General features: G+C 38.6%; 1 protein-coding gene across 2 annotated transcripts in view; it reads left to right on the top strand.

The window, feature by feature from the left end:
* Positions 1 to 24,551, top strand: part of luzp2 (leucine zipper protein 2) — a 160,732-nt gene that overhangs the window by 71,498 nt on the left and 64,683 nt on the right. For both annotated transcript variants that reach the window (XM_085411989.1, XM_085411980.1), the window contains exons 2-3: positions 16,995 to 17,112; positions 21,422 to 21,492. In XM_085411989.1, the coding sequence (XP_085268115.1) occupies positions 16,995 to 17,112; positions 21,422 to 21,492 (189 nt within the window). The remainder of the gene's footprint in view (positions 1 to 16,994; positions 17,113 to 21,421; positions 21,493 to 24,551) is intronic.

Genomic DNA, 24,551 nt, shown 5'->3' with positions numbered 1-24,551 from the left:
CAACAAACCATTTGATTGACTGTTTCACTGAAATAGCACAATAAATAGAAGCTGAGTTGTGCCAAGAGGAAGGCAGGCAGAAATGTGTTTTGTTTAACCACCGGATTTGGATTTGAAAGTATGCTGTACCTACCTCACTGTTTCTGCCTAAAAAAGAAGTAGTTCTACACAAAGGGCCAGTTTAACAAAATGAAAATGGAGTGTATGCCAATCCCCAAATAATGCTGATGAGTGTGCTCAGTTTACACGTAATTTACAAAAGTTGCACTGTTTTCCAAATGCAGTTCATTTCAATATGAAATGCCCAATTTGCCAAAAGCCATGCCATTTGGTTTAATGCTTACTAACAGGATAGACACAACTTGTTAATTGTAATCAAAAAGCATATAAACATAGGTAACATGTACGTTAAATGTAGGCTGTTTAATATGGCCTATGTTCATTTAAACATATGAACATAGGTCACGTGTACGTTAAATGTAGGCTACGTTTAATGTGGCAGTCTGGCAGATAGAGTCCTTATAATGGAAACAGGTTTTCGTAGTTGACAAGCAATGATGTAGACCTGTGAGCCATACAACAATAATTTGACATTGTGTTCTGTCGAGTTTTTATATCAGGAGAATTTACATCCCTTCAAGGGATAAAATAAACTAGAAATGCCTGATTGGTAAAAGTTTATTTCCATACTCGTTGATTTGTGGTGCTAGCAATACCACCAAGTAATACCACCCTTAATTAGCTTAATATTTCTTTTTTTTTTAACTGTAATAAAACATTATCAAGGAAAAATGTTGATTAATCTAAAGGTATTGATCCGAATAAAAACGTTTCAAACAATCAAAATAATTCAAAACATCCAGTTTAAAAATGGGCTCCTATGTGTTTGATGTAACTAAAGGCCTCATTATTTTTATTTAGGGTCCCAAGTCAACCTTGTTTTCCTTCTACTCTCCAGCCATTTCACTGAATTGCGTTGTACAAGCTGTGAAATTCCTGACATAACATGTTGAAAACAACCCTACCACTAAACCTGAAGACTTCCAAGTTTTCTTGTCGCTAATATTGCGTGACTCATTTTGGTCCTCTTCAATGAGCAAATTTATACTTAGGTGGTTTAGTAATTTGTACTTTTTTTTATCGCATCACTTCATCTGGCATTCCAAGGAACACGAGTGGAAAAATGTCCCGCTCAGTAATAACTGCCACCATATCAAGTGCCAGATGTAAGACTTGCTTTTCTTCGGCATATAATAACGACGTGTTAGTGAACGGGGCCCAAAGTGGCCATTCAGTAATGTTTCATTAAATATTTGCAAGTAATTTCCAGAAAGAAATGAGACATTCCAAATGCACTTCTAAATATGAAGGGAAATTTCACAGGGGGATTCACATAAACAAAAAAACATGAAACTATTTTAATTTGTATTATTTATTTGAATTTAATTATGCATGACCCAAATCACATGTTTTTTCTTTATTCTTTAAATATTCAAATATTCTTTTGAATATTTAGGTCTCTTTAAACCTCTGTAATCATTTTCTGGATGCCATATAAAATAACATTAAGTAGCTCCGTCATATGCTGTTTGAAGTATGTTCACAAATGATTTAGTTAAAAACCAAACCGTTAGTGGATGATCGGCCGTGATGTGGTACGTTCTTATTCCTGCTCTTGCTGCTCATAAAATAATTAATTTAGAAAAGCCTAATTTTCTTCTGTGCTCATGCTACTGTAAATAGCCCTGCTCCAGTATTCAGCTTTTAGCACCCAACACTCAGTACTCATATTTATTAGAGAAGGCAATGGCAGCACTGTCTTATGAAGAAACTTATCAAAAAGTGGTAACTGAATAATTTTCAAAACGGGGAGTGTAGAGGGAAACATATTTTTAAATGCTCTTCCTGTCGGTCTTAAGGAAGACCACAGATGGCCATATTCATTCTTATCAACCTAGGGTGAAGACCTCTATTAACCTTGGTTCATTTCAGTCTTTTTTTTTCCTTTCAATAGAGCATAATGTGGCACAGTTCATGAAAAGCAAAGTAAATGGGTTGCAGATTAGGGTTGAATTCTATACTTAATATGCTAATAAGTGTAATTATAATTTTGATAAGAAATTCATGGAGCTCAAGGAGAGAATCTCTGCCTTGACTTAATATATCACCCAGTTTATGTGTCTCACTGTTAGCTTCTCACTTTTTGTGGAATTTGGCTGAAGACAGATTCAGATCAGATCTTTTTCATTGTGCATTACAGCAATGCATGCATGACATGAAAAGCGTGATTCTTGAAGGTGGAGGACATCTGTGTCCGATGTTTATGTTGTTAAAGCCTACTGTCATCTGTCATCTTACTCATTAGACAGAACCCTGTCCTGGTCACCACTTTATTCAAAGTGTGTGGTTGTTATGACTTTTTGCATGCATGCATACTTACACTCTTCAAACTGCCAAGAGCCCTGTTAAAGAGAAACAGTGTGTACTTATCACCAGGCAGTAAAACTGAAACATTTCAAAGGAACAACGGAATGGGTTGTCAACATGATGTTTTTTCAACTCAACTTAGATTATTTAAACAAACTGGGCAAGCTACTATTAATATCTGCAACCAATTAACAGTTTACTGTAAAATACATAGCTTAACTTCACATATTATAAGAAATAATTGAAATAAATACTGTAATACTTTTCCAAAAAGCTGGGAAATTAAATGTGAGGGAATAACACTGTTGCCACCATGACTCTAGGTAAAAGCTTGTCTGACTGTTGTAATTAAATCAATGCATTTATGAAACAAACTATTCTCTTGTTTACAACAACACTTTGATATGAAACCCTGAACCAGAGTCGACATAGCACCCCCCTTTGAGTGCTTGCAAAGTACGTACAAAAGACTGTGCATCAAAGACACTGCAAACTCTGGGAAACTCTGTCATCATCCTCGCCATCACCTGAAATATGCTCGATCCCATAACATATTACTATGAGAGACAGTTTCCCAAGCCTTTGGGCTGTTTTCAAAGAACACACACACACACACACACACACACATATGTATATATATATATGTATATGTATACATATATATGTATATGTATATATATATAATTTTGTATAATTTTGTATTGTTCGATACATATGCGTACCGAACCGAAAGCACTGTATCGAACGGTTCAATATCGATACGAATATCGTTGCACCCCTAATATATATATATATATATTAGGGGTGCAACGATATTCGTATCGATATTGAACCGTTCGATACAGTGCTTTCGGTTCGGTACGCATATGTATCGAACAATACAACATTTGTAATTTATTTTATCAACTTTCCTTCTGACGATGCTGTCTGTGTTGAGCGCTCAGTGAATCTGCGTTCGACTACTCCGCCTGGGGTCGACAGTGCAGCCTAGGCGGAGTAGTCGAACGCAGATTCACTGAGCGCTCAACACAGACAGCATCGTCAGAAGGAAGAGCGCAGGGCAAGCTAGCGAGACAGAAGTTAAGCTCTCCTTACAACATGGACCTCCCCCACTCTCATTCAGATCTGGCGTTTGGAATTATTTTGGTTTTCATGTGACGTATGACCCTGAAGGTAAGCGAGTCATGGACTAAAGTAAAACAGTATGTTGGATGTGCCATGCAATGCTCAATTACATGGGTGGGAACTAGTTAGCGCAGTTAGCTCGTTAACGTGTTGGCCATCTAGCCCCATGCACGGGGCGATCGGCGGTAGCTCGTTAACGGAGATTTGCCGTGTTGTGGCGTTAAGGTCATTTCAACGAGATTAACCTGAAAGCACTAGTGGGAACACAACGAATATGACTGCACATTTACGCCGACATCATCCTAGTGCAAAGACAAGTGGAAGCAGAAAAAAAACAAGCAAGCATGCTACTAGCTTTAGCCGAGTCATTTAGACAGCTGTTTAATATGCTGCTGAGAATATAGCCCAGAAGAAGCGGATAGTATAGCTTTTATTTTGGAAAGAGACATGGGGTGTCTGGCCCATTGCTACGGGCCATTCGATCCCTATACAACCGTTGCAAGAGCTTGGTTCGCATTGCCGGCAATAAGTCGGACTCGTTCCTGGTGGGTGATGGGCTCCGCCAGGGCTGCCCTTTGTCTCCGGTTCTGTTCATAATTTTTATGGACAGGATTTCTAGGCGCAGCCAAGTGGCGGAGGGCTTTCGCTTTGGTGGTCTCAGAATCTCATCTCTGATTTTTGCAGATGATGTGGTTCTGTTGGCTTCATCGGGTGAGGGCCTCCAGCTCGCACTGGAACGGTTCGCAGCCGAGTGTGAAGCAGCGGGAATGAGGATCAGCACCTCCAAATCTGAGGCCATGGTTCTCAGCCGGAAAAGGGTGGAGTGCCCACTCCGGGTCTGGGATGAGTTCCTGCCCCAAGTGGAGGAGTTCAAGTATCTCGGGGTCTTGTTCGCGAGTGATGGGAGAAGGGAGCCGGAGATCGACAGACGGATTGGGGCTGCAGCTGCAGTAATGCGGACGCTGCACCGGTCCGTCGTGGTGAAGAGGGAGCTGAGTGTAAAAGCGAAGCTCTCAATTTACCGGTCGATCTACGTCCCTACCCTCACCTATGGCCACGAGCTGTGGGTAGTGACCGAAAGAACGAGATCGCGGATGCAAGCGGCAGAAATGAGTTTCCTCCGAAGGGTGGCTGGCCTCTCCCTTAGAGATAGGGTGAGAAGTTCGGCCATCCGGGAGGGGCTCAGAGTAGAGCAGCTGCTGCTCCACATCGAAAGGAGCCAGCTGAGGTGGTTCGGGCATCTGACAAGGATGCCCCCTGGGCACCTCCTTGGTGAGGTGTTCCAGGCATGTCCCACCGGGAGGAGGCCCCGGGGCAGACCCAGGACACGCTGGAGAGATTATATCTCTCGGCTGGCCTGGGAACGCCTTGGTATTCCCCCGGATAAGCTGGAGGAGGTGGCTGGGGAGAGGGAGGTCTGGGCCTCTTTGCTTAGGCTGCTGCCCCCGCGACCCGGCCCCGGACAAAGCGGATGAAGATGGATGGATGGATGGACATTTCTCTGTAATAAACTCTCTTTTCCAAAGATGAGTGATTCCTCAATCAGATACAGGGCTTGCAATATCGCTAGCCCAACGTCCCGGGGCTAGCGATTTTTTCAGTCGGGGTACCAAAATCTATCTCTGCCCTGCCCGTCGGGCTATTGTAGGAAGGAAAAATATATGTCAATGCTTTTGCATTCTTTCGGAAATGTAGCTGGGTTATTATGTCATTGGCATCGGTGAGCCACTGTCAATATGTGACATATTGAAATCGCGTTTGAATTTGCGCTTGTTTTTTTGCTTTCACTTTGCAATCGCGCGAACTGTGTATAGAGAGCGACAGCACTGATCTGTGAGTGATGATAATTTGCGCACAAATTCCTCTGACATCGTCTTATCAATCGTTAGCTTACTGAGCAAACATGACAAGTGAAATCTCCCGCAGCTTAAACATGTGAGAGGTTGATCGCGCAGAGAATCGCTGAGCTTATGTGAGTGCGTGTGTAAAAGCAGCAAGATTTATATTTGACTACGATGACCTGGATGACTGAGAACCTTCACAAACAGATATATATTTTAGTTCTGCTGAGCCAAATAAGACAGGTCAGGGTGAAGAAGTGACAGCCAAAGAAAAGCTTACCACAAAACGGAAAAGTTATGACAAATCAGACTATAAGGCAAAAAGAAAGTGCAGCTTTATGGTTTCATGGACAAAAGAATTTCTGTGGCTGCAATATGACGAGCTATATTACCGGGGCTGCACATAAGTGGTCCGCAGGTGCGCATTCGCTGTCAAAATAAAAAACACGCACAAGGGTTAGGGTTAAATTTAAAAACTGTACTTTTGAGTTAAAATATATATTTATAATTTTAATAAATGACAAATTAAAAAGGCATGAACATTTTTTTTGTATCGAAAAAATATCGAACCGTGACACCAAAGTATCGAACCGAACCGTGAATTTTGTGTATCGTTGCACCCCTAATATATATATATATATATATATATATATATATATATATATATATATATATATATATATATATATATATATATATATATAGGTCCCTCATCCTATCCCTGCCCGTGATCAGGTACCCTGCTGGGGTAATAGGCTGGCCAAAGGAGGAGATAGAAGCCACTGACATAAAGACAAGAAAGCTCCTTACCATGCATGGAGGGTTTCACCCCAAGTCCAGCACCCTGAGGCTGTACGCTAAGCGGAAGGAAGGGGGCCGGGGACTGGTGAGTGTCAGCACCACAGTCCAGGATGAGACAACGAACATCCAAGAATACATTGGGAAGATGGCCCCAACTGACCGAGTGCTCAGTGAATACCTCAGGCAGCAGAAACCCAAGAAAGAGGAGGGAGACGAGGAACCATCATGGAAGGACAGGCCCCTGCACGGTATGTACCACCGGCAGATAGAGGAGGTGGCTGATATCCAGAAATCCTACCAGTGGCTGGACAAAGCTGGACTGAAAGACAGCACAGAGGCACTAATCATGGCAGCACAAGAACAAGCTCTGAGCACAAGATCCATAGAGGCTGGGGTCTATCACACCAGGCAAGACCCCAGGTGCAGGCTGTGTAAAGATGCCCCAGAGACAATCCAGCACATAACAGCAGGGTGCAAGATGCTAGCAGGCAAGGCATACATGGAACGCCATAACCAAGTGGCCGGCATAGTGTACAGGAACATCTGTGCGGAGTATAACCTGGAAGTCCCGAGGTCAAAATGGGAGATGCCCCCAAGGGTGGTGGAGAATGACCGAGCTAAGATCCTGTGGGACTTCCAGATACAGACGGACAAAATGGTGGTGGCTAACCAACCGGACATAGTGGTGGTAGACAAACAGAAGAAGACGGCCGTAGTGATCGATGTAGCGGTTCCGAATGACAGCAATATCAGGAAGAAGGAACACGAGAAGCTGGAGAAATACCAAGGGCTCAGAGAAGAGCTCGAGAGGATGTGGAGGGTGAAGGTAAGGTAACACCCTCCACATCCTCAGATATATATATATATATATATATATATATATATATATATATATATATATATATATATATATATATATATATATATATATATATATATAATGTAGTTTTTTTTGCCCACAGGAGGCAAACTTTTAACTCTTTGTACATTGTTTAATGTACGTGTGATCTGGCTGCACTTTTTTCTTGCTTTTGTATATTTTGTCATTCCTTCATTACACTTCCCATTCGTCGGGGACTGAAGCAATAATATGAGTAAAGCACTATAATGCAGTTTGTACCTCCAACTGCCTAATCACTTACTGTCTGGTGTATTAGTATCTTATGCTGCTTAGCACTGATATTAGTTGAATAGTAAAGTGATATCTAAATGTCTTATACTATGGCTAAATATGAAAAACCAGTGAATTATTTCCTAAGACGGTTTATAAGAAATCACTAAATGTAAACTTAGGCTGAACAGGTAATTGAGAATTCTATGTCAAATTATTTGTTGAGGTCATTCAAAAAAACAACAAAAAAAACACAGCTTGTAGCTGTGTAGAAAAATCACAGTCCTGCAACTTGAGAGTGGGTGGTTCTTTGCCTCGGGATGATCTGTGCAAAACTAGCAACAACATCAGAAACAACATACCCAAACAAATATCCACCAGAGACAGTGGTGCATTCCTGAGCTCATAAACTGTGCATTTAATATGATTTGTAAGACAGAGGAGGAATGAAAATGCAGAACTCACAGTGGTAGTTAGGTTTTTAGGAAAGGCAGGAGGTTATGACATCGCAGGGGCGACGTTTTCCAGGGTGGCGAGGATGTGGGAGTTTCGGATAATGGCTCAATTCCAAAACAGTAAAGCAAAATGTGTGCAGCAGAATATTTTCTTTTGAAAGTGAGTGGATAGCTGTAAATAGGCCAGTATACATTTTTTTCTATAACACCCGGTGATCACATTTGAAGGCAGCAGATGTAAAGGTTAAAATTTTAAAAAACAACAACATAGGATCCCCATACTTTAATAATTGGAGCTGAAAATGCTTTTTTTGTTTCCCACTTTTAACCTTCTGCACTTTGAATGTTGTCTTTTTTTTTACAGACCTACAGATTTCTCAATTTTATATGGAATTTGCCACATTTACTAATTTACTTGTGATGTGATTTTTAGATATTTATACACCGTGCCCTCAAAAACTCCATAAATTAAAAAACAAATACACTGCTGTTTTTTGTAGTGCAGTGCATTACATCAAATTCTGTTTGTGCAAAAGTTTTTATAAAGGATATCTTTTTAATGAAATGATAAAAGGAAATTAATAAACAATAATCACAGTACTTTGCATATGGATAGTTATCTTTTTTTCGTATTGCCATGTTATGTGCTCTAGTTTTCTATGATTGTGCTTAGTGTTAGGTTGCAGGTCATGGATCATAGAATAAACCCAAGCAAAACAAACTCATTGCCATTCAGCTTTATTGTGTGATTCAGTGAAGATCAACAAGGTTGTCTAGTGAGTCATCTCGCTTGTTTTTAACTCTCTGCTCTTAAGTTGTGAGACAAGACTTACTTCACTCCATCCATTCATTCTTTTCTGCTTATCCTTATCAGGGTTGCAGGATCCTATCCCATCTACCATAGGGTACACAATGGACAGTCTGCTGTAGGGATAACACAGGGATAGGGACAAGCCTTCACACCTATGGGCAATTTAGTATGACTAATTAATGTAACCTCACTAATTGCATGTGTTTGGACTGTGGGAGAAAGCAAGAGTACTCAAGAAACAATGGGTGAAGGGGAGTCCGCACAGAAAGGCCCAAGCCAGATGGTGGAGTCAAACACTGGACCTTCTTGCTTTGAGGCAACGATGCTAACCGCAGCGCTACTATGTCGCGGTCAACTTACTTCCCTGACTAACTTCTCTCTGCACATGTATATTTGCTTTGTATTTCATAATGTTAGTCCAAAGTTTGGCCAATAGGTTTGCTTGTAAATTTTAACATGGTGCAGATTTTTCACCACAACAACAGAACACTAATACTTTGGACGTACCCAAAGAGCAAGCTTCTGCAAGTTCAGTCAAGGCCTCAGTAACTGTCAGTCTGCCTGCAGTCAAACAATAGATTCAGTCTCGCCTATAGTCCAAATTGAGAATCCATCCGCCAGCGGGTTTCTCATCCAGATCAGAGTGGTGCACCAGCAGGGTAGTTAACCAGTAATCAAGTCACATCCGTCATCCAATTCCAAATTCTCCACCTCACACGCCCCCCTCCCTCCCTCCCTGCTGGCTGGCTTAACTCGTCCTCTTGTGTTTTCCCTGAGTGACACTTGGAAGTTGGGAAGAGGCTTCACTGATTGCCCTTGATGTGAATCAGATGCATCTGTCTGCTTGTTGCCAGTTCTCAACTTCTTAGCTATCGGTCAGATGAGAGGAAACAAGACTAATAGAGAGAGGCCTATCTTTCAGATAAATGCTATTTTTCACTAGTGTGGTGATTACATTTAAAACAAAAACTGGATTTATGCAAGTGTCATAAGATAAGATCTTACAATTTATTAAGGCTATGTGGCATTTATATGTAAATAAATACCATTGTTAATATTAATTATTTATTTTTGTTTTTTAGTTGTGCTTCGAGAACACATAGAGGTGTTCTGTTAACCAACAAATAAGATTTTATCTCCTCCTCCTATGGCTGAACCTCGACACTAATCATTTAAAATATATGCTGATCAAATTCTTGGTGAACAGGTTTTTTTTTTTTTTTTACTATTTCTTGGCCAATATTCTACTGAAAGCCTGAGTGTTTCAGTTGTCAGATCAATTCAGGATTATAGTGGTAGTGTTAATATCCTGAGGTTGCCTCTGGTGCACAAACAACATGTTCTTTGTACCACTCTCTGACAAGGCTGGAAACAAAGCTGGATTAGACATTGTCATATAACGTCTCTGAGGGAAAAGGTGAGGCTCTCCCACATGTACGAAATTGCTTTATCATAAGCAAGAGCAGTAGGCACTGATGTCTGGCAGCGTATGGCTTTAAAGTAAACAAAAAAGTCCGAGCTCAGTCCAGCTTGATTATAACACAACAATTAGTGAGGCTGGAATCACAGTGTTGTAGAGCTTTGAAAAACAAGAATGGGTGGAATTGCATTAGATACACTCAAATTCGAGATTTAATTGTATCTGGCAACCACAAGAGGTTCCTGGGATGCTTTAAAAGCAATGATTTGCGCGATCGAATTCTGTAGATTAGAGGTTGTTCTATAGGAAGACAAAATGTGTCACATCAAGATCATATAGTAAGCTGAAGAAACACAAAGTAATGGAACTTTGGCAGATACACATTGTGTAAAACACAAGAGGAATGTTCACAAACAAACAGGGGTGTCGATATGCACTTAGTCAGAAAATGAGCTTGACTTTGACTTGGTTAATTTGGAAGCAAATGCAGCTTTACCAGGCATGGAGCTGGTCTGATTGAGAGGATATCATGTCACTGTGAAAATGATTCGGATTGTAGGTGACAATGGAAAGAGCACAGTGGATTGTCTGATGAGCTCAGCCCAAGCAGAAAATAGAGAAATGCACTGAGGATTTACAGGATTTAGTTCTCCTTTGCATTTCACTGAAGGTATATTCTACTAATTTGAAAAATAAACATTATACACTGTGCGAAACAAACAGAAAAACTTCTACATATCTAGAAACGGTATTGTTTCTAAGTGCATGTAGACATGTCGAGGGAAAGTAACTGCCATATGCATGAAAATGCCTGCCAGTAATCATTGAATTATTCATCTAATATGCTAAATATTTCTATTTCAATGCCTTAGAGCTTCCCACCGGTGAGAAATTGCATAACTTAGGTAATGAGCAAATTAGAAGAAATCACCTTTCAAGGATGAGATCTTGGAGACATATATATATGCTGGATAGTTTACATGATTGACCAGAGGTTGGCAGTTGAGATATGTGTTTATTTTTATGGTATCATAGCTAAAAATAAATAAATAAGAAAAAATATAATGATTTTTATATGTTTATGATGATGTTTATAGATGCACTGCAAGATTATCATGCATCAATAAAATTTTATAAACATCACCTGCAATTTGACAGGAATCTTCTAGATGAGTGATGTTTATTTGTGGCATTAATAATGCTAGTAACCAGTTACTAGCATTATTAACTGTAGTCATCTTGTAAAGTATCTATTAACTAATATGTGATTGTGAATTATGAACAACAGTTCTTAGAGTGTTATCAAGTTCTTCAGCTTGATGGCCACACAGAGCAGAAAGCTGCACAATTATGTAATTTTTTCGAATGTTTAGATGATGTAAAGTACAAGAAAGAGAGAGTGAGAATATCTGCATTTATTACTCATGTGTAAAATTGGTTTACACTATTTTAATTTCATCTGTCGAAATGATATAATACTTACATGCAAATTGCTCTTTACTTAATTGTTTTGTAACAGATTCATCCAAGCTTTATTATTCAATGGTACTTGCTTTGAAAATCATTGTTTAAAAGTGATTATTTTGTGTTATGTGATTTGATTGACTCTTTGTTTTTCTTTTTTATTCAGATCACTATTGGCTTACTGCTCTGCTTTTTATCAAGTGCTGCATCATTGTTCCAAACTATTTGGAGTAATCACCTTTTAAACTTCAAACTAAACATGATGTCTGAATTTCATCTTAAAAGCTCATAAACAATGCATGCTTGTGGTATTGTAAAAAGGGATGAACATTATTTAGATTGTCAAAAAAGTGAATTGTGCATTAAATATTATATCCTAATATAGCCATCCATCATCTTACCATTCGTTCATCCAGGCATCTATTGCTGTTTATGATCAAATATTAGTGGGGATTGTTAAGTAATAGCTATATGCCACTGATATCCTGATAACATAAATAATTCTAGGCCGGCATTGATTTTCATACCAGGTAAATAATAATAAACTGTAGAGAACTCTTAAAAAGGTCTATACCCACACCTAAATATTTCAGTTCATCTGTTTTGTAAAATCCTCTAAGTGCTAATTCAGTTTACATGTTCTTTTATGACTTTTTGTGTTGCGTTTAGTGAAATGTCAAATGCATATAGAATCTTCATGTCCTGAAATGTTGAGATGATTGAGGTCTCTGAATTGTTTTGACCTTTCCTGACAAAGCAAAAATTGACTTCCTCACAAATTGTTTCACTTTATCCCCCAACTAAACAGTTAACGAAGATGGTAGTGTCAGGCATCCCTGACATGCATGCAATTAATATTCCCTGCTGTCTGCATTGTTTATACAACAGCTGGTAAACATGACTGACTTTTGTTGCAGATGTTGGATGGTGGTCATGCTCTGCTAGAGGAATATATTAATTCGCTGACAGGCCCTGGGCTCTCCCTGCTATTAAAACTATTTATTTACCCCCTTCTAATGGCATAATTAATCCAGCCTGAAATTGGTAGTACCACATAAACCGCTGTCTGCCCATAATCTGCATGACGGCAAATGAACTCCTTTTATGCTAGCTATTGGCTTCTGTGGTGGCTTCCTTGTAAAATATTAAATGTTTGGTCCTGCAGTCAGAGGCATAGCATGGTGTTTTAGCATGCTGGCATACCTGTCTGCTTTTGGTGTGTAGTTTTATTTTCTAGTCCAAGAACTGGAAGAAATGGTCACGGATGAATATGGACTTTGTTTTTTTTAATCAGATAGTTATGTATTGTAAAAACATTGACGTAAAAACTGACAGTTTTTATACATCCTTATGTTTTTATGATATCATACTGTTCAAATTTAGCCCTCTAAGTGCTGTTAGCTAATCTTAGTTTTCTATACCGAAAAAGAAAAACATGGCAACTTAGGTCTTTCTCCAAAGTGCTTTTAATTCATCCACACAGAAATTAATCAAGTATTGAACATTTTTTTGCAGTGTACTCATGCACATTCAGTAATTATGAAGGCTTGCTGACAAATAAGGCCTTTGCAAATAAGCCAACTTATCATATCAAGATTGCTGTCACAATTGATGGGTAATTATGTTTTCTGTCTGGGTGCTATATCACATCCCTCTGACACATCAATTGACAGGCCAGGTTGCAGGGGACACTAAATAATACCTGGGGAGAAATATACCATGAGGCTTCCCAGCAGCAATTTGGGAGTAAACTTCAAGGCAAAACAGAGTTTAAGAAACCTTTTGGCTAGATGTTTATTTTGATCATCGAATTATCTGCATAGTTGACAGGTGAACTGAAAGACTGACAGAGACCCAATTCAGCTGTGAGTGGGTGTTGAAACATCTGGTGGTAAAGAAACATCCAAAGACACTAAGCCCAGAGGGATCCTTTAATTTGTCCTTGTCTGAACCAGTGACTCCCTCACAGATTTTCCATAAATAACTGAATTCCTGTTGGGGAGGGAGAGACCTGCTTACACACAGAGGTTTTAATTTATTTATTTATCATATTTTGTGTATTTATTCATATATCTTCCATGAATGCTGCTAATCTCTAACCAGACAGTGGTAGAAAATATCCTCTACATCATTGTATTGAGTTTTACTGATCTCATTTTTTTTTACATGAAAAAAATTCTTTTAAATTCTTTTAAGCTGTTTATAATTCCACAGTTCATCCACTTCTGAGCAATACACAATATTAAAATAAGTTCAAATAAGGTAACGACAATGGACAGATGCTTGTCACACAACACAGTATAGCCGGCAATACTGTCCAGTATTACATTCAAATCTTAGCACTATGAATACTTGATATAGATTACTCATTAATTATATACAGTACAGATTTGAGTCATTCTTTATTTATTTATATTTTTCTTACAAGGACTACATTTCTTTACAATTTCTGTGTTTTTAAGTAGTCTCGGGCTTTAGGCTTTCAAAGTTTTTCCTTAGACATTGGCTGCTTTTTCACTAACTTTTTCAGCTTAGCCTTTGATTTTTTTCTTTTATATCCAGAGGAATGTTTCTGTAAATCATTTAAGCATAAAAAGGCACCTAACTCAAGGGATGAAACAGTTTTGTTTCCACACACAACAGACAACTTAGTAGAAAACCAATTATAAAGCGTGACTTGAGGCACTTGAAAAATGAAAAATATTCATAGTCCATCTCCTATTAACAGTGGACCATGAGCTCCTGTACTATATCTCTCTATGAGTGCACAACGCAACCTTGGATACCTTTATTGAGCCATTGCTTGGATGTTGACTCTAATGTTCAGTGTTGTCTCCCTTAGCCTCTGCAGTTCCATTTCATACTGCAGGGTCTGCCTCATATAACTCAGAGACCTGCTGTGACTCCAAGGGCAAAGAAATATTTGTCCTCAATAATCAGATCCTATAAGAGATGCCTCCCTCGCAATCTCAGGAGTTTGATGAGTATCATAAAGGCAGTCAAATACTGATTTCAATCTGCAGATGCCTGGGAAGAAAGATTTCATTATCTCAAACACCATGGCTTTATGACCACGTGCTTGGTGGTGCCATTTCTGACCATAAGCCTTTTTTTGTCAAGCATTTGTCAGGCATTCTGGTTGTCATTATCGTCATTAACGTCACTGAATTGCAAAAAAGGGCGATCTTTGTTTCACAGAACCCAGCTAGAACACTGAACTCTTGGGAGGTCATGGTACAATCATGCAGCTGTTACCATTTGTTTTCTCTAATGAGCAGTTTATAGTAGATTGGGAAGAAAAATAATCAGACTTCATCTCAGTAGCTTGTAATATACATGTTTCTGCGTCAATGGGCCTCAAATTATGGGTCTTATTCATTTCACAGCTACCCAAGGGTCTATTCCATTGGGTAATGAATATTATGGCAGACAGGGAGGGCTCGCTCACCCCATCTTCCTCTTGTTGCTTGAACCTGTAATAAATTTCCTGCCATTGCCATATGGTACCAAGTCATGTGTGGGATTCAATATGCCATGTTATTTATTTATTTCCCAGGTGTTGCTTTTCTGTTAGTGATTTATGTGTTATTGTGTGTGATCTCCGTCTGGGATCTATGACATGGGTTGTGCAGGGTTTTTTGGAAGACGGCCCGAGTTGAAACACAGCCATGGGTACAGAATATTGTAGCAGTCGAGTGATGCTAGGACGGTCAGGAATAGGGAATGGTCAGCAACATTTTGTAGTAGTGATTCATGTAAAGAGAGAAGGGCAAGTGAGAAGATTTGTGGCTACCCAGCAAGTATTTAGCAACAAATATCTATGTTAAGTTCATATGCTTGTGCTGTCCTTCAGCATTTCTGATAATGTGAGGAAGTGAGCAGAGAAAGTTCTTTTTGGTCTTTTCAGTTGTGCCATGGAAAAAATAAATATATTTTTTAACAGTGTTAGGGTTGTTTCTTTTCTTCTCCATATGATGGTTCAGATATTTAACTTGGTTTTATTTCTTAGTAACCCTATCTCATGAAATGCATCAAGAAAAAAAAATGCCATCCAAACTTTTTTTTTTCCATCTCTCTTCCTTTTTCATTTTTTTCATGTTGTTGGAATAAAGTTGATCTTTGACCCAAAATTTGTCAGAAATTCTTAAATTGTACTGTATCACAAAAACAGTGCAGATATACAGATTGGGATCATTAATACCAATAAATCAAGCATGCTGTGCGCATTACTGCCTCATACATTATCTTTGAGCCTCAGCTCTAATATTATGGTGACACATTATGTCAATGTGATTACAAATCACTCATTTCTCTCAGGGTCCAAGGAACCATTACTGCTGCTACTGCTGCATAACTTGACTCTAACTGGTACGCATGGAGAAGTGTTTGAGACAGCCCACGCTGTAGAAATGCTAAGTCAAGAGAAATAGATGTTAGGGCTATGAGGGGGTCCCTGGGAGATTTTGCTCCACAAAAGTGGAAAAAACATGTTAAAAGTATATATGTGTATATAATGTGTCTGTGTGTGTTTTTTTTTTTACAGCACCTATCCAAAGTCCAGAGGTACGGCGGATGGGCTATTTTGTGACGGCTATTTTAAACCATCCCAATTAAATTCAAGAGGTCATCACAGTAATCAAATTTGCAGGCTTTAGGGGAAATTAGAACCTCTGGGCTATTTTATTTGCAGGGTAACTACATTCAGATATGCTTAATTTCAAACACCTCCCAGAAGAGTTGTCTCCTTGAGTCAGTAAACAAGGATGTTAGATTAAATGAAAAATAGATTCTCCGTTATTAGATTGTTTTCCAACAGTGAAAGTGCACGTGTAGTAAATTGGAAGTCTTTTAACTCAATTAAGGGAGCAAGATGGAAATTATGTTGTTATCTTTAGCTGCCAAAAGCCAAATATAACACATCATATTTTAGTCAAGTCCTGGGCTATTGCTGATTTTGTATCTGCTCACCATGGCCCCCTAATCACTTTTTTGTGCCCTGATCTTTAGTAGATCTCTCAGTGGGGATTATAGTGTGTCATTAAGAATGAAAAATAATATCTTTATTAGGGCTATAGTTCATGCAAACATGCTGTGAAATATTATTTGCCTCTCTGGAAGCTCAGTAACAAATGACAAGAACGCCTCTGCACTGCCGTTCAATAGAGTTTGGAAAAGGGAAACACAGGATTTGACAAATGTGCCCTGCAGAATTTGTTCCTTAATAATTGGTTGGACTACATGAATATTTAAATGGAAATGCAAGGTTATACCTCTGGTCAAAAGACCTATCTCTGTAAAATGAGCCTTCACTAAATTGGTTGATTGAAAGGAATAGATTTTTTCCCCCATCTTTCTGTCGTAGACTGTGCCGAGTAGATATTAGGTTTCTCTCTTTTTGCTCTACCCTTTAGCTTTAACGATGGTGCTCTTAATCTGGTTGAAACACCTCATTCTCCTAAGGGTGCCAATAAAGAGTGGATTTTTTTAGCTAGTGGCAAACACTTAATAGTGAAATTTCATTCCTTCATTCTCTCAACAGACAAAGTTACGATGGGCTGGAAAAGAAGCTAAAGGAAGTCTTCACTGAACGAAGCAGCATTCTGCACCAGCTCTCCAAGACTTCAAAGGAACTGGACAGCATAAAAGGCAACCTTCAGGTTGAACTTTTACTGTTTCTCTTTTTTTCTTTGCAATGTTTGAAAGTTTATTCGGCTGTGAATTTTGCTCCGCGGGTTCAGTCATTTTCTAATCCCTGTTTTCAGCCGTTTGAAGGCTGGATTCATGAGTCCTTGCACACATTTTTAGTGAATTTGCAGTAAACCTGTTGTTAAATATTAAGGTAAAAATGTTTTTAAGTTCAACAAGCCCACCCATTGTTACATACGTGATTTGTTAGTGTTTCTACAGCTGCTGAACAATGTAAATGTAGAGCGCAGACTGGGTAAGTCATTTTTTGGCATGAATAAAAATCCAGGGCTTAGAAGTAGACGACCAGAAATCCAACATTATCGGGAAATTTCAACATAAGGATGGATTCAGCATGGTCCCATTCTCTTCTCAGGACCTTTAGCTGTCACTGATAATCTCCTCAAATTACATTTACTAAAACTTTAAGTACAGTAATTTTTTTTATTAGCGTTGATATCACTGCAGTGACACTGTGTAGGTTAAATGTTCGATCAGATGTTCATACAGGAAAAAATCCACAGGCTACTTCAATTTATAGTAGCAAAGAACAAAAGGATTCAAATTTCTTACATGTTGTCACAACTTAAATATGAAACTTTGACCTATGCTTTGTAGTTGTGAGAACTCACTTCTACCTATCCAGTAAAGACTAAAAGCTACACAATATGGTAAAACTGCTCACTCATTTACAGGCAATAAATTGGTCTGACAACTAATTAAAATCTATCTATCTATTTATCTAGATAGAGATGTGTGCGTGTGTGTGTGTGTGTGTGTGTGTGTGTGTGTGTGTGTGTGTGTGTGTAAAGTTTAGAGGATGCTTGCCCTAATTAAATTTTGGCTTGAAAACAAGGTTGGGAAATATATATCACACCTCCTGCAGTGAGGGTGGTTTGCATGAAGTAAGAAAGTTTCTTTTTTTAAATTAGCTCATAAGACAACTTTGAGTGACTATGAGGATTATTTGGTTTGTCGCAAAGACGGGTATCAGTTGGTTCTGCCAAATAACAGTCTTGAACATTTCACGTACCTTATTATCCTGGACAGTAGATGTTATAATGCTGTGAGAACACAATTACCACAGTGCTGGATGCTGTAAAGCACTTCTTACCAGTCAGTTTAGGTCAACTTCATTATGGCTTCTGGCAGTAACAAGAAAAAAGTCAGTTATAAATTCAGATATTTTAATCACTTGGTATTTTTCAGTCGCATCAGGATATGCAGTCCAACAAAACATGCCTCCCACTTGGATGCTTAGGTCTTGGGAGCCAGATGCCCATCTTTTTCTATCCAGCACTTATAAAGTTGCTGTCTGAGTGATACTTCGTCTGTGCAGCAGCGTTTTGCCGCTTTAGGCCAATTTGTTGTCTACTGGAATAGTCAGAAAATCAATAATCAAACGAATTATATGGCCAGTTTTCCATCAGTGGTGTGTGTTTGCAAGAGATGTCCCATGTGTCTGGAAAAAGCTCATGTAGTCTGTCTACAACTATTCCCTGGGGCAGGCTTTGATGTCTACTCACTCCAGGCTAGCTAGTTTGGCATCAATCTTCGCCGTGGGCCCTGTGCCAGCGTGCTGGGCAGGGCAGAGGTTGTGTTGGATTCCAATTTCTGTGTAGTGGAAGAAATCTATTCTTCAAGGGGGAAAACATCATCAACATTTAAAAGAGATCAAGTCAACAAGATAAAACATTTAATGTTTCTGGAAAGAAATGATGGCCCATGTGAAGTGTTTTGAAACATAATGAGCTGCTCTCTAGGTGCATTTCGGTAACCCTAATAATTAAACCTATTGTGATTGGGACTTTAGTCTTTGCTGCAGCTCCAGGGACGTTAAGAAGCAGTTAACTGTGGGCTTTAAGTAGCTGCTTTGTTGTTTAAACTTAATGTCGTGACCACATAACTTGAGAGGATTTGCACATTTAACGCAATGTAAGCCCATTTTGTAGCTGCCACACTAACGTCTTTCAGTGATTTTTATTGTTGTTTGTGTTATAGAGTCGATTACTGAATACTAACTATTCTTTTTCTCCACAAATAAAAACATTTTTTAGAATGGTTGCTCTTACGGGACCTGAGTCATCAATGTGCTCTTGGAGTAATTTTGGTCGACTGACCATTTATCATTTAAAAAACAGCATTTTGTGACTACATGGGCTATTGCTGTCTAATATTAAAATCATTTTAATGACCTGAAACTCCAAGTCTGACAAAACTGTAAAAAATAAACACAGAAAACTAGGAAATTAGAAAGGCACTGCATATACTCACCAGCCACTTCATGTGTTACGGCCAGTCTCTCTTTTGCCTTCAGAACTGTCTTAATTCTCTGTGGCATCGATTCAACAAGGTGCTGGAAACATTCCTCGTCCATGATGCAGATTTCCTGTTCAAAGTGTCCTCTATTGGACTGAGATCTGGTGCCTGTGGAGCCCATGTCAGTACAGTAAACTGATCATGTGAAAGAAGCCAGTTTGAGATGATTTGAGCTTTGTGACATGCTGTGTTAATCTGCTAGAAGCAGCCATCAGAAAATGGGAACACTGTAGTCAGTAAGGGATGGACATGGTCAACAACAATGCTCATGTGGTTTGTAGTGTGAAACGATGCTCAAACGCCCAAAGTGTGCAAAGAAACCCCATTAAACCACTAGCAGCAGCATGGGTGGTTGGATGGAGCCATGTTTTCATGCTGGAATGTTGCAGCAGAAATCTAGATTTCTCAGAAAAAGCAACATTTTTCCATTTTTCTTCCATTGTTCAGTTTTGGGTCCCTGTTCGCAGCTGGCAGGAGTGGTACCCGATGTGGTGTCTGCTGTAGCCCATTTGCTTTAAAGCAATCCACCCGAGAGAGATCGGTATTAGACATAGAATTCAAACAGTTAAAAACAGTGTTACTGTGCTGTATCTTTTATTAAATATTGGCCATACCTGTGAAACCATACTGTAAATACATGGCTTCCATGACAGGTCCATAGAGCTTTGTAATATTTATTTTATGATGTTTTCAGTTGTTGTGAGAGATCGCTTCTTTATAAATTGTCTATAATAAGGTTATTTCATTTATCTATCAAACTATCAGCTTAAAGAAGTGGCCATTCTCCTCTGACTTCTGGCATCAACAAAACATTTTCATCCAGATAACTGCCGCTAACTGGATATTTGCTCTTTTTTGGACGATTTGCTGTAAACCCTAGAGTTGGTTCTGTGGAAAATTCCAGTAGATCACCAGCTTTGGATACTCAGACCAACCCATGTGGATTTAATAGCAATGCCACATTCACTGACACTCAGTTTGAATTTAAGCAGGTCATCCTGAACATGTCTGCATGCCTTTAAAGTACCTTTAACAAGCAGTTCATCAGGTGTATCTAAGTAGCTGATGAGTGTTTGTTATTATATAATTACAATAAAGCAAACACATGTTGCCATTTGATTTTGAATACAACAAAACATGAAGTCAAAATAAATAGAAAACAAACCAAATTTGAAGAATTTAAATCTGTCCATTCAGCTCGTGACTCTTTGACAAATCATACAAATGACTGAAATGCCACTCAGATATACTAAATGTGCAGCTTTATTACACCATTAGTTTATTTACTTGAGTGCAGATACATTGCCTCTTGTAAGCAGATGCTGTTCCCTCTTTTTTTTTCTTTATTTCTCTTCATAGATTAACATGAAATGGGAGTCGGGCGCTGGGGAGGAGCTTGTTTCAGGCATTATGGAAATGTAGCGTTAATTGCCATAGATTTCACCTTCAAGCACAAGCAAAGATAAACTATCTCTCCCTTGGAGTCCACATTTTCTTACAAGTCTGTACATTTCTGTTCTGTTCATAACAAATAAAAATATCTTGGAGGGCTTGTAGGGCAATCAGAGACCTGACTAATTCATAATTACCCATCAGGCAGGTGCTGAGGCACCAGTAGAACCCAATCTGTGCTTCTGCATGTACCCTCATTAGGACATTCATCAGCAGACTGTTGAAAGCCATATAATTTGGGAGGAGGGATAGGGGTGTCTGAACATTTTACATCTGCTGCATCGTTTTCTAACAGACACCTCAGAAAACCTGATAAGATTCTGTAATGTGTAATGTCACAGCAAACAGTAAACGCATACAGTAAATGCTTACACGTGCTTTTTTATACTGTATATTTGTTTCCATTTTCTGTTGATGGTGATATGAAGTAATTTTCCTTCAGAAGTTTTTTATGTACAACAACAAATTGTGCCGTTCCTGGAAAAACACAGTGTCTCTGTTCTCTTTCAGTCGCTGAAAAATGATGACACAGTAGCCAAGAAAGATGTGCAGAGGATTTTGGAGCTGAGCCACAAACAGAGGTAAAGTGGGGCATCATGCATGACTTAGACATGAGCTACCAACAGTGCTGTGCAGTTCACTAAACTGCCATCAAAAATTAGGTTAGAAATTAATAACCATCAGTAAAAAATGCATAATGATAAATAAAATCATGCGCTGTCTCCTGTTATGCTGTGGTTGAGAACCTCTCGTGAATGTCTTGTATTGAGCTGGTATTCAGATTAACAAGATAATAACAGGTTCTTGTTTATTATTTATTTTTATTTGTTTTCAAGTGTATTTGAAAATATAGGAGAAGCTTTTGATGAAGATATAAGATAAAAAGGGTGGTAAGGATCCATTGGTTATTCATAGCTCACAGATACATTCCTAATGTTCTTGCTGCAAAAGCATATACACGATTACACCACGTTTCAGTCTTAATCATCTAGTGACATCCTCAGATTCTGTTACATGTAGTTGTGCAAACCAAACTTTACAGTTCTGAGAAAACTGACAACCAATTTGCTTTTCAATCCTGGACTTGGAGTGAACTTCAACAACTGAGATTTGTTTTGTTCATGAATTTCAACCACAAAGAGTTTAAATAGCTTTCATTTGGATTTGTTTGTGTGACTAGTTGCTCTTCCTTAGCAACAGCACCCACAAAAGCTTATGAGTATAGTAATCATCTGAGCCACCCGCCATGCCAACATGACATGCCAGCACATTTTCTCTGCTGAAATAAGAGTAATAACATTAAGAATAAGAAATACTTTATTTATCCCAAAGCTTGTGAAATTGCTGTGTTTCAGCTGCCAGCACATGAAAAACAACATAGCTCAATAAACACAACACCACAGAACAAAATAGCTTGGAAAAGAAAAAAAAATATATTAGACAAGGAGCTCGATTAAATAGATAACACACCAGGGTAAAAATAAATAAATAAATCTAAATATCATACAGTCAGGGTCTTAAATCTAAAATGAATATATACGAATATCTGGTATTAATTGGTAAAGAGTTTCTGTATCTGTCCTTGTGGCTTCTGAGCTCAGGTGTGTCCAGTTTGATGCGCAGTGGATGGTGTAGAACCATTAATTCACACCCAGTTATTTGGATGACTTCTACATGAGCTGATGATAGAAACCAACAGCAACAGCAGCAATGACGATAAGCCCTGGGAAATTCAAATGCATTCCAACAGCTAGTTGTACAATATTCAGTCCACCGAACTGTCTGAAATCAAAAAACACTTCAATCACATAGTGGTCCAAGAGGCGAGAGGAATGCAAACTGGTGGTTGTTGCATAGACCTGTAGAGTCTTTTGGTGATGCGATTCTTTCACGTTAAGTTTTGCAGTGTCTTTACACACTGCATAATATTTACTGGTGAATATAATTGATAAGAAAAACAGAATTCTCTCATTTGAACAGAACACTGCTTGTATTGTCATATGAAGATTTAAAAAATGGTGTCTGCATAATCACATCATGTCCATCAGGTATCTAATGGATATAAATAATGATAAGTAATGACTTGCTCATTGTTATTGAGGATGGTACTTTTCAGGTGTTGGCCAGTGTGTCTCCAGTACACACAGGAGCAGGTAGATAATTCATAATTCCATCGCAAACCTGTCTTGTGTATTTAAAATTGATATGCCTGTTTTCATTTTGCGAAAAAGCAAGCATCTGTGATTTAGACCTTTTTTTTTAGTGAGCTGAAAAAGTGTTTAGCTTAAGTGCTTTACCAGTTAGGACTGTCTGATTAATGTTGTGTGTAATGAGACTGCTAATGATTTGGAGTCATTCATGGCCTTCATCCTCCCTGAAATGTCAGCCTGACTGAAGTCCAGCTGTGTGTGTGTGTAGTATCTGGATAGCCAATCAATAGCCTATCAGAAGTCCATGGCAGCTCTCACATGTCATCAAGCTAAAAAACTATAAAGCAGTAGCTTGGCTCAGTGTTGCCTACCTAGCATTTGTGAGCCACAACTTTTTCAATGTGTTATTAATCCACCTTTAGAGTTCCAGTGTCTGCCAAGTGTGATTACCAGCTGGCTCCATTATCGTGAGTGCAGACAGGTGATTCATTGCAGGTCATTTACTTTTGTCAAGTCTTAACAGAAATTTGATTGGCTCCTGAAAATAATTTTGATCCAAAGAGCAATGCAAAAAAAAAGGTTATTGGAAAAAATGTAACAGTTTTTAAATAGCAATTAAAATAGCTTAACTTACTTTCATCCCTTTTTGTATTTACTTATTACAGACTCTTCAAGCCTGTGTCACATTGACTGTCTCTCTTTTGGCAGTTTAGACAGTTTTGATATATTATGTACAAACTCTTCCAAGTATTGGAAGCAGGAGATGTGAATATAAATGGAAAACCAAAGCAGGGGTGGTTGGTTGGTCACTGTGAAGAAAAATGTTTTTTAGGTTGAACTTATGCCAAGAGACAAGACCACTGGCATATAAAGTATAACAGTATATGACTGCTGAGCAGTGACATCCTTTCCACTCTGAGTGTTGCTGTACTGCCTTGAAAGATAATGTCCCCTAACTACACTACTGGGTGACTGTGACATACGTCATATACTTCAGCCATGCTTGGAAACAGTAAATAGGCTGTTACTTATCATTTTAACTGGGCTACCTTGTGATGTGATACAAGCGTTTTTGGTACCACTGACCCACATCCCCTGCCTCCTTGATTTATAATTCCCTGTTATCTGTGCTCAGGAGCACCAAACTATACTGAATTACAAATTACAGTCGAATGCATAAAAATTTAATTTTATGTTAAACACATAATTCATTCTGCATTAGTCATCACACCACATGAACCATATCAAAATTCAGGGAATTTTAATACACTGCAAGAAGCAATATAGCAGTGCAGTGCATTGCAGCAAACTTGGTCTTCTTGTATCTCGTCTTTCTCCTTGAACCTAACAGCCATCTCTTGCTGTTGGCTTCATGGGAGTGTTTGCTAAACTCTACATTTATAGATCATATACACAGAAAATTAAATTGACTGTAGTCAGGCCTTTTAAATTCAAACAAAATCATTAAATGATAATACATGTGAAATTGT

This window comes from Rhamphochromis longiceps, linkage group LG1, assembly GCF_057381845.1.
Source record: "Rhamphochromis longiceps isolate RC_006_pf linkage group LG1, R_longiceps_female_GT1.1, whole genome shotgun sequence".
NCBI classification, from domain to species: domain Eukaryota; kingdom Metazoa; phylum Chordata; class Actinopteri; order Cichliformes; family Cichlidae; genus Rhamphochromis; species Rhamphochromis longiceps.
The sequence above is the reverse complement of the archived record's forward strand: the minus strand, read 5'-3'. Positions and strand labels throughout refer to the sequence as shown.